Source organism: Camelus bactrianus, chromosome 6 (assembly GCF_048773025.1).
Source record: "Camelus bactrianus isolate YW-2024 breed Bactrian camel chromosome 6, ASM4877302v1, whole genome shotgun sequence".
In the NCBI taxonomy this organism is placed as follows: domain Eukaryota; kingdom Metazoa; phylum Chordata; class Mammalia; order Artiodactyla; family Camelidae; genus Camelus; species Camelus bactrianus.
In genome coordinates this window covers 43,799,002-43,813,189 of record NC_133544.1, presented here as the reverse complement: position 1 = coordinate 43,813,189, position 14,188 = coordinate 43,799,002, and the positions used below count along the sequence as shown (strand labels likewise).

General features: G+C 39.6%; 1 protein-coding gene across 3 annotated transcripts; it reads left to right on the top strand.

The window, feature by feature from the left end:
• The first annotated feature begins 2,127 nt into the window (after positions 1 to 2,127).
• LRR1 (leucine rich repeat protein 1) lies at positions 2,128 to 12,419 on the top strand. 3 transcript variants are annotated; one of them, XM_010966999.3, is made up of 4 exons: positions 2,129 to 2,438; positions 5,554 to 5,652; positions 7,708 to 8,429; positions 11,993 to 12,419. In XM_010966999.3, the coding sequence occupies exons 1-4, from the start codon at positions 2,226 to 2,228 to the stop codon at positions 12,231 to 12,233; spliced, it is 1,275 nt and encodes a 424-aa protein (XP_010965301.2). In that variant the 5' UTR covers positions 2,129 to 2,225; the 3' UTR covers positions 12,234 to 12,419. The 3 variants fall into 3 exon arrangements, with proteins under 3 accessions (XP_010965302.2, XP_010965301.2, XP_045360299.2); XM_010967000.3 differs by lacking the exon at positions 7,708 to 8,429 and having other exon boundaries at positions 2,128 to 2,438; XM_045504343.2 differs by lacking the exon at positions 5,554 to 5,652.
• The last annotated feature ends 1,769 nt before the right edge of the window (positions 12,420 to 14,188 follow it).

Below are 14,188 nucleotides of genomic sequence, written 5' to 3'. Positions count from 1 at the left end.
CTTCGTAAGCAATCCAGTAACACCGAAATGAACATCAGATCCAAGTATTTAGCCATTGAAAATGGATGGACTAAGGGGAGGGTGGGGGGAGGGGGATGCTATCTCAAAAACTGATGTATGTTTATTTTGCTATCAGTGCAATATATCTAATTTAGTAAGATAATTATATTTAATTATTAAATATTTTGGGAATCACCAATCTTTTTTGAGACTCTGGCAATTAGGAAGATAAGTCTCTGGCAGTACACACTATTGTGATACTCTAAAATCCCCTTGGAACTGTTAAGTAACTTTCATATATTTAGATTATTTAAAATTTAATTACTGAATTCATGTTTCAACAACCCAAGTTACTCCAAATAAATGGCTGAGGCTTTTTTTTGGTATTCTTTTTTTGTACATTTCTACTCTAATTAAAATTACTTCAATAAGATAAATAAATAAAATTGCAACAGTAATTGTCTAACATTTAAGCTTTGCCCACTTTCCCTAGAGGTGCAGAGTATAATTTAACGTATTTGTTTAAGCAGGTGTTTTATTTTCTTCTATATTATTACCCACTTAAAGAACAAAAATAGGTAATTCCTGTAACATCTAATGTCTTTGCAAAGTCAAGGGTGTCTTTTTGGTTAATTCTGTTTCTCTGTCAACTGGAAAAAAATGCACAACCTAAAAGTTGAGAATTATGTTTTATTTGGTGGACAAATCTGAGGATTTAAGCCTGGAAGACAGCCTCTCAGATCACTGAGGGTCTACTCCAAAGAGGTAAGTGAGGAGCCAGGATATACAGGATTTTTGCGGCAAAAACCATTCAGCCTGAACGTCAAAAGATCACTGTTAATTAAAGAAAAGAAAACATCTCAAGTTAATGAATTTAGAGCTTTTCTACGTATGGGAAGATGCAAAAGTCTGGGCTTACTGAAATCATTCCTTTGATAAGCACCTTAAGCATCTAGGTCCAGTATCCTGCTTTTCTCCAACCTGAATCCCCTCAAGGTGCACAGTTCTGGATGCCTGCAGTGGCACCTCCTTTGTTACCCATATGGCAGGCCACATTTTTCAGCTACACTTCCTAGCCATGAGAGTAAGTGTTGCTCAATATTGAGCAGTGATTTCATGCTCTACATGCAAAAATACTGAAGAGGGAGAAATTAACTTTTTATTATCTTATCACAACTTTCCATGAACGAATTATGTTTTTTAGAAAGGAACCTACACGTAACACTTTAGGTTCAACCTGTTGTACACAAGGACGCACATTTAAGGATAAACCATTATATTGTCATAATTGAATTGAAAAGTATTTCTGGAGGCAATTTCACATTTGCAAAAGTACATCTCAGACAAAACGGAATATTTAATAAAGCTCTGGGATCAGGGTGAGGCGAGCGTGCAAATTTCAAGACGGCAAGACTAAGATCCTAAAAGCAAGCCCCTCCCTCGCCCCACCCAGGGCCTGGCCCTTTAATAATTAGAATAAGGACTCCGGAGGGTATGCATAAGGGGTCTGGACGGACTTTCCAAGTCTCAGATGCAGTTAAGCCAGTCACTCCATCCAACCAACTAGCAGTTGCAATGTGGGAATTTGTTCAACAGTTATTGCCAGGTCAAATACTGTCATACCAAGTTCTCTTTTCATATGGCAGGTGTCGCCTCCGGGGCACCAAAAACAAAACACCAGCCTATCAGCACCAGGAAATCGCGCCCTGGCTGGCATCGGGCAATAAGCAATGTCCCAAGTGCCCAAGGTAAAAACACCTTCCCTTTAACAGCCAGACAGCGGCCTTTCCTTGGGAAACTTAAGGACCCCACGCGTGAGGGAAGCGCGCTAAGTGTCAACAGCGGAAACAAGCACTCCGCCCCAAACAATAACCATTGCGGCCGTCGGCCGTCAGCCGCGCGCGCGCTTCCAGGGAAGGACGTGGCGCCCTCGCCGATCGCCCGTTTCGGGAGGCACGAGCCGGGTCCTCAGGAGGGCGTTTCCGCGCCCCATGGGCCGCAGTCACAGTGCGGACTTGGCCCTGAAAAGGAGAGGGGACGCCATCCGCCTCCACAGGACTCGTAGACCGGCTGTATTAAGAAAGCCAGAGACGTAGGCACATCGAGCAGGCAGGCAGATCCCCGGACAGCTGCGAGTTCGAGGGCCCCGGCGGCGGCGCGGCGCGGCGGGAAGGGGGAAGTTTCAAAGCCAAGCCCTGGAAGCTGGTGGAGGGGTCTTCCGCGAGATGAAGCTGCACTGTGAGGTGGAGGTGGTCAGTCGGCACTTACCAGCCTTGGGCCTGAGGAACCGGGCCAAGGGCGTCCGGGCGGTGTTGAGCCTCTGTCAGCAGGCGCCCAGGACTCAGCCGCGGCCCCGGGCGGGGAGCGAGCGGGGCGGCCGGCACCCCGCCTGCCTATTCATTTCCACCCTGAAGGACAAGAGCGGGACCCGCTATGAGGTGCGTGGGGCTGGCGGTCCCTGCCAGGAGGGGCAGCCAGGCGCTCTTGCCCTGAGCCTAGAGAGAGGCGGGCCGGCCTCGGTTCCAAGGCTGGACTCCGTTTTGGGGATTCTTGATCGCCCGGCCCTGAGCCCCACGACCACCCCGACACTGGGATCCTGGGTGTCTCCTTACTGACCCGAAGGAGGAAGGCTTTTGAAAGGGCACTTTCTCGTTACTTTTCTTACCCATTTCTGCGACTTCGTATTGACAGCGTCGCTATTTAGTAGTAGATAGCAACCCCGCCCCTTTAAAGCCTTTGAAATTTCGGCCTGCTTGAAGCTAAACTATCAATGAAGCATCAGTCTAGTTTGGGGGAACAGTAAAATGACTGCATTTTGGTTCAGTAAGTCCTGTTGCTTCCACAGTCTTTTCGCTAGTTTTGTTTAAAACTTTGTGGGATGAGGTATCTTAAGGTCGCTGGGCTAGATTAGTACTGTATCAAGTAATAATGCTTGGATCGCATTTTGATATTTTTATTAAAATTACTGACTACTACATTCCTTTTTTTCCCCTTTAAATGTTTGATTTCTTAAGTCCTGATTTGTTAGGTTCAGGGCTTTTTCGTATCTACATAGCAGTAGTACACCCTCTAGAAGAAGTTGGAAGTTGGAATAGAATTTTTAAAGCACAAGTTTTATAAAATCCTTTTACCTTGATTACCAGGCACGTTATTTTGTGATAATGACTGGAATACCTTTGTGCCTACTACAATAAAGTTGAGGGGAAAATTCATCACCCACCCTTGCATCTGAATCTTGACTGGGTTTTATACAATTTCTGGAATTATTTACATTATAGTGTTGTACTGCACAGTGAATGCTCTTAGTTGAGGAAACGAGATATTGCTATTTCATTCAGAGCCACCTAAATGTTTGATGTAAGTAGTTGAAAGTCTAAATAATTCCCCCCGTCCATGGAATCAATTCTTACAATTTTCAAATTGATAGGACTTTCGAAATCACCCAACATTTTATAGGTTAGAGAACTCTTTGGTGATAGAAGCAAATTCATATAACTAGAATTGGGTCTCCTTTTGCTCCCTGTTGTCTTCCCTGACACGCATCTTTTCAAGCCCGGCTCAGATCCTGCCTAATTTGAGTCTGTAATGATCTCTCCCTTAAAACTTCTACTGTACAAATAGTCAATAGGTGGAAGTCTTAACCAGAATTTTATTGCAAACCACTAGTTGAAGAATGACTGTGTGCAGGGTGCAGTGCTAGATACTGTGGGAAAGAAACCTGATCTAGTCACTGTTTTTTCAAGACTGGAGAGGGAGAAACAGAAACCATCACTTACGAAAGTGGGTTAGTATAAGTGCTATAATAAAGGTAGCAGCAGAGTAGTATAATATCAAAGCCGAGGTGCGTTCTGATTAAAGGCCTTGGGGAAGTTTTGTAGAAGAGCTGGTGCCGCATGGCTTGAGACACAGCTGGGACTAAGTAAACATTTATTGGGTGAATTAAGGTGGTTTGGTTCTGGACCTTGAAGGGTAGGCATTAGTGCTAAGTGTGGGAGTACCTTGGGGCTCTTTTCTGCAACCCTCTATTTTTCTGTCTAATGACTTCGGTTATTACCCAACTGAATGTGATTTCCAGATCTGTATCTTTAGCTAGTCCTTTCCCTAAACTTCCAACTTGAACCAGCTACCTATTGGAAATCTTCCCTTGGATGGGTTGCAGTATTTCAAACTCAAAATATCCCCAAATTAATTTTCCTTGCCACTCCTAGCCCTGCTTTTCTGATAGTGTTCTGCTCCATCCAGGAACCTTAAAGCCTTTTCCTCCACACATCCAATATATTAATGAATTCTTTCAATTCTACTTCCTAGGTAGCTTTCATATTTTCATACCTCCTTCCATCACAGCTGTAGTCTAAATCACCATTGTCCCTTGCCTGGCTAATTTCTTAAAGGATCTCCCTACCTCTGCCATTGTCTTTCTTCCATCTCATTCTCTCTCCTCTCCCAGAGTTCATTCCTACACTGTAGTTAAAGGGAACTTTTCAAAATGGTAATCTAACCATGTTCCTGGCTTAAAGTCATTCAGTGGATATCATTGTTCTTAGGATAAAATCCAAAATTCTTAACATGGTTTACTCAGTCTTTCACCATCTAACCTCTGTGTACCTCCGTAGGCTCACCTGCCTCTTTTCACTGGCTCTTTGAGGCATACTGAACGTCTTTCAGCCCCTCACGCTTGCCAAGCTTTCTTACCTTCAAAGCTTTGCATGCATTGTTCCATCTTATTGGTATGCTATTCCCTCTCTCGTCCCCCAGTATCTCCACTTGCCTAACATCTCCTGATCCTTCAGTTCTTACCTTTAAGGTCACTTTCATACCCCTGCACCAGATAAAATTCCTTTGCCGTATAAGGTCTTTTGTCAGCCTGTACTTCCCTTGTCTTTTTACTTGTTATGCTTATACTTTTTTAATATCTGTCTCTCATCCGATTGTTAACTTTCTAAGTGTAATTACCATGCTGATCTTATTTACCACTATTGTCCCCAATCCCCTGTCATACTGCCTGGTACTTAGTGGCTTCTCAATCAATAGTTGTTGAAGTCTAAAACAGAAGCAACATCACTCATTAAAAATTTCTGAGCAACTATTATGTGTCAGTCACTGTTCTGGTTATGGCTATATAATAGTGAACAAAGTTAGACAAGACTCCTGCTTTCATGGAGTTTAGAGTCTTGTGGGAGGCATGCCCACCCCAGGCTAATGGGCTGAAGTTAAGGCAGCAAGTAACTGCTATTGGCAACTCTTAATTACAGCCACGTCGTTAGAATGAGAGAAAAGAGTCAACAGCCCCCAAACACAGGGGATTTTGTTCTCAGAAGAAGAAAGAGTTACTGGACCGATAGAACAATAATGTCTTACTAGAAGCTAGATACAGTGTGTCAATACCCCCAAAAAACAAACAGGAAACTTTAAATCTTAAAACCACAAAACATCTGGACTCAAGGACCAAAAGCCAAACCAAAACCTGGCAAAATGACGCTCACGTTCCAGTTGTAAGAAACATTGAATAACAGTACCTGGTTTTGTCCCTTTTTCCCCATTGGTTCTAAGCAGCTAAAGGAGAACGTTGAGCAATTCTTCACCAAGTTTGTGGATGAGGGGAAAGCCACTGTTCGGTTAAAGGAGCCTCCTGTGGATATCTGTCTAAGTAAGGTATGGTACTACAAACATTGCTTAGGTTGGTTGCTGTATTTTCCTTAAAAAAGAGGCTCTTTGAGCATCCTGATATCCCACGTAGCTGAATCAGGATGGACACTTTTAGGTATGTTTGAAGAGGTGACGCCAGCTTACCAGGCAGGCTTGTATGGCTCTAAAAGGGCAGAGCCAGTCTTAGAAAAGTTGCCCGGGATGGGAAGGAAAACTAGTTTCCTTCTGTGCCCAAGATAAGGTCTCCAGGTGTTCTTAGACATGTCTCTGTAAGGCAAGTGGCTCAGGTCTACATGTTGCCAGCTAAATCACAGGTTACAAATCTAAATTTGGTGTTTGTTTTTTTTGAAAAAGATAAAATGCAATTAGAACCACTATAGGGGGTATTTTATTTACTATAATCAATTTGTAACATACATAAACCATTAGAATAAAAAACTATTCCTCTTTGCCTTATCTTGCTTTTCCTCTTCCCTCTTCCCAGAGGGTAGGGGCAGTGTCTTGTTTAACCTGCATTATGTTTAACCTGCATTATGCTTAACCCCATGCCAAGTGCTTTTCAGATATTAAAAATTTAATAACTATTTAAGGTATTTGTATTGAATGGAGTTATTTTGTCATACCTCCTCCTGTTCCGGTGGGTTTTCATTTTCTTTTGAAATTCACCCTATCCTTCCACTAACTCCTACCTAAAAACAAGCTGAGAGGTCTTACCAATTAAGAAAATAGAATAGACATTTCTGGTAAGACAAAGCTAAATCTGTTGCCTCCCCTTTCTTACTATCTCTTTCGGCCACTGCTTTCACTGATTTATTCAAAACACTACCTCAAAGATCAGTGATCTTCCTGTTTGCCCATAATATTGCCATTATATCTCGTCCTTTTGGAGCTCTGTAGAATTTGACCCTGATGACCACTCCCTTTATAATAAAACTTTCCTTTCTCTTATCTATGATAGGGTACTATGCTGGTTTACCTTTGGTTTTCTCAGCCACTCTTATCTCCCATCTCTGGCAGCCTTTTTTTTATCCTCGAAATGAAGGCTTTATCCCCATCCTCTGCCTGTCCTCTACCATACTTGCCTTCCATTCCCATAGTTCACCCTGTATTGCGTGTAACTCCCAAGTCTGCAGACCTGTACGCTCTGCTGGACCAAACTTGACGCAGGTCCCCAGACTTTCCTCACTCCACTTTGCTGTGTATTACTGCTGCCAAAATAACACTTAGCTCTTGTCATGTGATTCTCACACTCAAAAGTCTTCAACAATTTCCCACAGTCTGATCATTCTATTCTCCTCACCTTGACCTCCAGCTCGTCTGTCTTCTGTCCCTATACCAAATTTGTAATCTTTTATTCCTCTACAAAGCTGCCATATTCCAACCAATAGGATCACACACTTAGTTTCCCAAACTTGCTGAAAGTTCACTATTCCTTCACGTGTAAACTTCACAAAATTTCTGAAGTATTTTTAAGCACTTGTTATTTTTATGATGACTCCGTTCACATACCATTTGATTAGTGATTTCTCTGTCCAGGTGGAAGCAGTCTCTTGCTTTTGATGTTTTCTAGTACTTTCGGCAGTGAGTGCTGTTTGGCCATGCTTTTGACAGGGTCCTGGCTTTTCACAATTCCTAGTCTTTGTGAATGGCCTTCCTGGGCGTTTTGCAGCACTCTCTCAGCCTGTCTCAGAGGCACTGCAGATTTGGGTCAGTTTATCTTAAGCCTTTCTTAAGTGGAATCTTTTCATGTTTTATTTTTCACTGTTACGGTTCTTGTTTTATTTTTCTCTGTTATGGTTCCCCCTTCGAACAATTTTATTTAGAGTATGTCTTTCAACATAATTTTTTTTCAAAAACTTTTAAGTTTTTTTGTATCTATTAAAATTTAGTAAAAATAGAATACTAAAGAAATATTTACAGCCATTTTCGATAAATCATTGCATGATTTGCATATATAACTTTGCACGATTTTTTTTAACAGAATTTGTTTAGGATGAGTTAGCTTGCCTGCACTATCTAAAATGGAATTTATAATTGTACAATTTATTTTTATGTCTTCAGGCCAGTGCCAGCAGTTTAAAGGGTTTCCTTTCAGCTGTGAGACTGGCTCATAGAGGCTGTGATGTCGAGGCACCCCTTTCAACCCTCACACCAGTGAAGACTTCAGAATTTGAAAAATTTAAAACTAAAATGGTTATCACATCCAAAAAGGACTATCCTCTAAGCAAGAACTTCCCATGTTCTCTGGAACATCTTCAGACTTCTTACTGTGGGCTTATCCGAGTTGATATGCGTATGCTTTGTTTAAAAAATCTTAGAAAATTAGACTTGAGTCACAACCATATCAAAAAGCTTCCAGCTACAATTGGAGATCTCATCCACCTTCAAGAGCTTAACCTGAATGACAATCACTTGGAGTCATTTAGTGTAGCCTTGTGTCAGTCTACACTCCAGAAGTCACTTCGTTGTTTGGATCTCAGCAAGAACAAAATCAAGGCACTCCCGGTGCAGTTTTGCCAACTTCGAGAACTTACAGATTTAAAGCTTGATGATAATGAATTGATTCGACTTCCTTTCAAGATGGGACAACTGACAAACCTGCGTTTTTTGTCAGCAGCTCAAAATAAGCTTCCATTTTTGCCTAGTGAATTTAAAAATTTAACCCTTGAGTACTTGGATCTTTTTGGAAATATTTTTGAACAACCAAAAGTCCTTCCAGTTATAAAGCTGCAAACACCATTAACTTTATTGGAATCTTCTGCACGAGCCGTATTAGATAATAGGTAAGACAGATAGCGTCCTGAGATTCCCCTCATCCTCAGAGTAACAAAGTCTTTTTAAGTCTAGCTCGCCATGCTGTGCACGATCTGACCCCTTGCCATGGTGGCCTTCTTGCTCTTCCTTACCTCTGCTTGGAATGCTTCTCCTCCGGAAAGTCTCATAGCTCACTTTCTCACTTCATTCAGTGCTTTGCCCAAGTGGCACCCCAGAAGGCCTTTCCTGACCACCCTGTCTAAAGTTTTATCTCCCTCTCCTTTAACTTGCTTGATTTTCTTTTTTTTTTGTCCTAAGATTTATGACCTGGCATATATATTTTTTAACATTTGTTAGTCTTCTGTCAGATTTTCCCACTAGAATGTAAGATCCATGAGGGCATGGACCTTGTCTTACTCTCTACTGTTTCCATTTAGTGTCTAAAATGTGACAACTGTCTCCCACACCTGCAATCTGTTAGGCATTTAATAAACACATGGATGAATGACATTGTTTCTCCCTAGACCAGCAGCATCACCTGGGAATTTGTTAGACCTGCAAGTTCTTGAACTCCTCCCCAGGCCTACCGAATCAGAAACTCTGAGGGTAGGGTCTAGCTATCTGTGTTTTAAGAAGTCCTCCAGGTAGTTCTGATGCACTCGAGAAGTCGGAAAACTCCAGTCTGGCATAGTGATAAAGGGGGGTCTTTGGACTCAGACTTAGATGTGATTCCTGGCTTCACCCCTTAGTATGACTTTAGCAAGTTATTTTATTTAACCTCTTTGATTCAATTTTCTTGTCTGTGAAATGGGAACAGTAATACCCATTTTAAAGAGTTGTGAAGATAAATGAACTAAAGTAATGGCAAAGCATTTGGCCTATAGTAGCACTCAGTAGCTGCTGGTCTTTTTCCCTTGTCTTTGGACACTGCTGTTGGTCATCCATGAGACACCAAACTCCAGTTATTCATTTTGTTCTTGCTTCTTTCAAATAGGAGGGGAAGCTAAGATGTGAACCATATTTATTGAGTGCCTGTAAAATGGTAGGAACACCATATTTCAAAGAAGAGATTAACTGTTTAGTGGGAAAAGAAACTTAAAAAGAAACGGACAGAAGTTATGGGCCTAGAAAAATGCACACATGAACACACACAGACTTGCATACAACTTTATAATGTTCATAGACCCCACTGAAACCCAATCCAGTCTTCCCTCTTCACTGTTTCTAGCTTAAGGGCTCTCATTTCTTATTCTAAAGCAGTGGTTCTCAAATTTTACTTCACATTTAGAGTCACCTCAGGAGCTTTAAGAAATTGTGATGATTACCCTCCATCCCAGACTTACTAAATCAGAATGAGAGTAGGACCCAGTATTTTTTAAATCTCCAGGTGATTCTAATGTACCACTAGCTAGAATTGCACTGTGTGCTTCTCAAACTCTAATGTGCATTCAGGTCACCTGGGAGTCTTGTCGTAGATTCTGTGTTTTAGAGGTCTGAGGTAGAAATCTGCGTTTTACACAGAGAGCTATAATTGACATACAACAAGTGGCACTTTTTTTTTTTTAATTTTTGGGGGTAATTAGGTGTATTTATTTATATTTTTTAATGGTGGTAGTGGGCATTGAACCCAGGACCTTGTACACCACTGAGCTGTATTCCCCCACTTCACAGAGTGCTTATTAAAGCAGGGTACTGATCCCCACACTCAGATTCTTATTCAGTAAATTTGGAGAGGGGCTGGCTAAAGAAATTGCATTTCTAACAAGTACCAAAGTGATGCTGGTGCTGCTGGTCGAGGGACCACACTTTGAGAACCAGTGGTTTAAGGTGTTGGCGCTGAACTAGGAGTTAAAAGTTATATGTTAAATGACAATACATGTAAGTGTCTAGAACAGTGCCAGGCTCATAATAGATCTCATAACATACTTGCTGGGCTTATAGATAAATGTAATTTGCTTATCTGGCAATTAAAAATCAATGTTGTTATCATTAGTTGTAGAGGTGTTTTTAAATAATATAGATGAGAAATACATACCTAGATCCTCTGGTAATACAGATCCTCGAGTCTGTCTTAGACCAACTAGTTCAGAATCTCTAAAGATGGGCCTCTACTGTATGCAATACATTTTTTTAAATCTCCAGAACTGATTGTTCAGGTTAAGACCATTGATTTGAGGGACCTCTAAATGGTGTTTTTTGATAATGAACTTCTCCCAAGTCTCTTGTTCTGTGCTTTCTCTGAGATTGATATATGAAAAAGAAATTATATATTGTAACCTATTCAAATTTGAAAATTATGTCCAAATGAGAAATACTATAAATGGTTCCTGGTGATTTGAAAATACTAGAACAAATTGGCTAAGATGACCCTAATCTTTACTAAAGTATAATTTTGCATCTTTCAGCCCCCTTGTTTTAAAAAGAGTATAGATTAGTACCTATTATCTAGCTGTTGGTAAGTTGTCCTAACTACTGGTTACAGACATAAAGTTATGGTCTATTAGAAAAATATGTGAGAACTTAAATTATGTTAGCTAGAAAGTACAGTTTTTAACTATTTCCTGTTTCCTTAGACTATAACCAGTAGCCTGGAATGTGAACCACGGTAGACACTTCCTGGCAGTTTTAAAAAATTGTTACTTACATGAGCAACAAATTATTTCATGTGAAAAAAATGAAAAATTGCAAACAAAGGCATTCCCAAATCCCTTATAAAAAGTAAGCCACTATTTTTGATTTGATGTGTATCTTTTCAGTCTTTTCTAATAGGGTTTTAAACTCGGTTTAAATTGTAATAGTAGGTTTCATTTATTTGTGGGAAAAGATCTGAACACCTATTATGTGCCAGCCTAGGGACTAGAGAAACAACAAAGAAGACTGTGTTGGAGACACAAAGTGACTGGGGTATGGTTGTGTTTAGGGTGGAGGAGCTGGGCAGCTGGCAGGCAGTCTCAAGACACTGTCTCTTAGTGTCCTGTAGAGAGTGCAGAGAGTTTGACTTGATTTGATTTGAATTGCATTGGGTGCCATTGAAGTTTTAAGCAGGAGGGAGAATGAGCAAGGCAAAGAGCCTTGGTTGGACAGCAAAGTTAAACTAGTATTTTAACATGTATTTTAAACTTGTTTTACACAGTTAAAAATTCCCCCATTGAACAATTGATGCCTAGAGGAGTATATGGATTTATTTAAATAAATGTTTCTTCACAGGTAGAACTAATGCTCTTATTACCATTAGAAAGGTGTATGACAGAGCCATACATTTAAATTATGTTACATTGATCGTACAGTATGATTATATAAAGGGCAAATGTCTCATTCTATTCAGTGGGTTATGCTATTAAGTGGCAGTGCTAAAAGTTACTTTATGGAGTGGTATAGATCCTATTAGGTTTACAGTATGTCATATGCTTTACTTGCTATATTTTCCCCGTTCTGACCAGTTTGGAAAATAAAATATACTGAGTCAATTAGTGGAGAAATTTAATTTTCCCATGGTTATAAACTCAGTGTCCAACAATTCATATCCTAATACATGAAGCTGTGGGTCTAGTAACATATTAAAAAATGTTTTTAACTATTTTTTTTCCAATAGGATTCCATATGGCTCTCCTATCATTCCTTTCCATCTTTGCCAAGATTTGGATACTGCAAAAACCTGTGTTTGTGGAAGATTCTGTCTAAGCTGTTTTATTCAAGGAACTACTACCATGAATCTGCACTCTGTTGCCCACACTGTGGTCTTAGTAGATAACATGGGTGGTACTGAAGCACCTGTTATCTCTTACTTCTGTTCTCTAGCCTGTTATGTAAATTCCTGTGATATGTTAAAGTAATAGGTGATACCACAAAAAGAAATTCCACTTAGTTACAGACCAATTTGGGACTCATTTTATGGTTTAAGTATCGAATATATGTATACTTTTTTTTTATACTTTCCTGAGGAGAAAGACGTGGGTTATTCAGACATTTTCAATCATTTGCGTGTGAAATCTTAATTTCATTAAAATCAGTTAATTTTATTGTGGAGTTAACTTTTATCAGTTTATTGCACTTGTGTTGATTTCAGCCTAATGTTTCCAGAATGGGTTATCTTTTAATGTTAAACAGATTTTGTTACCAGTCACTCTGGTCATAGAATTGTCTTACCAGTTTTCTTCTTGCATTTCAATTAAAGAAATTTAAGTTTCTGTATGCAGAAAATAAACCATGGACTAATATAGTTTATAGTAAAAACTTGTTTGATATAAAACTACATGTAAGTTTTTAAGCACTTCTGTGTTTTTCAGGTATACTAATTTATATGTGGAATTTTATATTCACCAAACATGAAGTAGTTGTTTTGGACAAATATCTCAGCTTTTACAAGTTTTATAATTTTAAGCAGATGAGTTTTGTAATTTCTAAGTTTTTTGATTTTTAGGGTTGGAATAAGGTTTTGGGGTTGGATGGGAGTAGCGGAAGATTGTTACTAGCTTTTTTCATGACTATGGTCTTTATTCTATGAGGGCTGTTATTTTTCTGCTGATTATTCACTTAATATGTTTTTTAATTTTAAAAAATTGATGGCCATATACCAGCTAAAGGATGCTAAGGGCTCCACTCTGTTCGTTCCCACTGTTCTTCAAATCAGCCTCTCTCAAGATGACTGCAATAGTCTTAGAGCTGGTTTCTGGCAACAAAGGGAAAGAGTAAAAGTAATTGCAGAAAATCCTCTCCATGGCCCCAGGTCAGAGGTTTTAAACCCAGGCTTTATACTGCATTCTAAAGTTAATTCCTTTTTGGTCTTTAAAACCAAGAATTCAGTATCTGGATTTTCGAAACTCGTAAGTTGGTGAGATAGTATCCATAAATATAAAACAATCATATTAAAACATGGTTCTTTTGTGGCGTATTTAAAAGTAAATTAGCACATATCTGATTTTTACATGTTCCTATAGAATTATTTCAATAAATGCAGACATAATAGTCCATGTAGGGAACAAGTGCTTACCATGTTATTCTTATACCTAGCCCTTTGCATTCTTGCTCATCTACAAGCCATCCCCATCTAAGTGTCTTAGCTGACTTTAAATTCATATATAAAAAAACAGAATTTGTCTTCTTCTCATAATCCATACCCTTTCCCAGTCTGTTTCACCTTTCATTTGACACTCAACTTTTTTCTTGCCTTTCAAAGGCAGTAACTAGGTTCACTTCTTTCACTGAGTTTAATCTTCCATTCTATTTTCAGTCATATTCATAGCTGCCTACCTCCTCAACCCTCCCAACAGTCATAACATTTGAGTACCTCCCAGGGTATGTTTAAAAAGATGCAAACAACAGTTTTTGTAGTTAGAGCTTTTCATAGTTAGAAGTCAATTTTCAACTCCTGCCTTACATTCAAGACCAAGATCTGAAACAGTGCTGTCCAAAAAGAATTGATGGAAATATTCTATGTCTCTGTTGTCCAAGTGTGGCCACCAGCTACATGTGGCTCTTGAGCAGTAAATGTAACCAATACAACAGAGAAACTGCATTAATATAAGTAAGTATACATGGCTAGTATTCCCTGTTGGACCAAACATTGTGCAAGTCGGCTTTTTCTAACCCTGCAGTTTGGATCCTCTGCCCCACCCAGCCTCCCATACAGAGGCCTAGCTTATCCTCTTCAGTTTTTTTTTCTTTCCAAAATTTGACTTTCTCCAGCAGCTCATCAATCATAATTATGAATTCACCCAACATATATATGAGGTTGACCTTAAAATAGTAAAATATCAGTTTTCCCCCTACTTTAGGATTTATCTTCATA

Excerpts from the sequence above, each read along its gene's own strand:
- LRR1 (XM_010966999.3), top strand. The coding sequence starts at position 2,226 with ATGAAGCTGCACTGTGAGGTGGAGGTGGTCAGTCGGCACTTACCAGCC. Across the intron at positions 5,653-7,707 it reads TGGATATCTGTCTAAGTAAG|GCCAGTGCCAGCAGTTTAAA; the intron begins GTATGGTACTAC and ends TTATGTCTTCAG. Across the intron at positions 8,430-11,992 it reads CGAGCCGTATTAGATAATAG|GATTCCATATGGCTCTCCTA; the intron begins GTAAGACAGATA and ends TTTTTCCAATAG.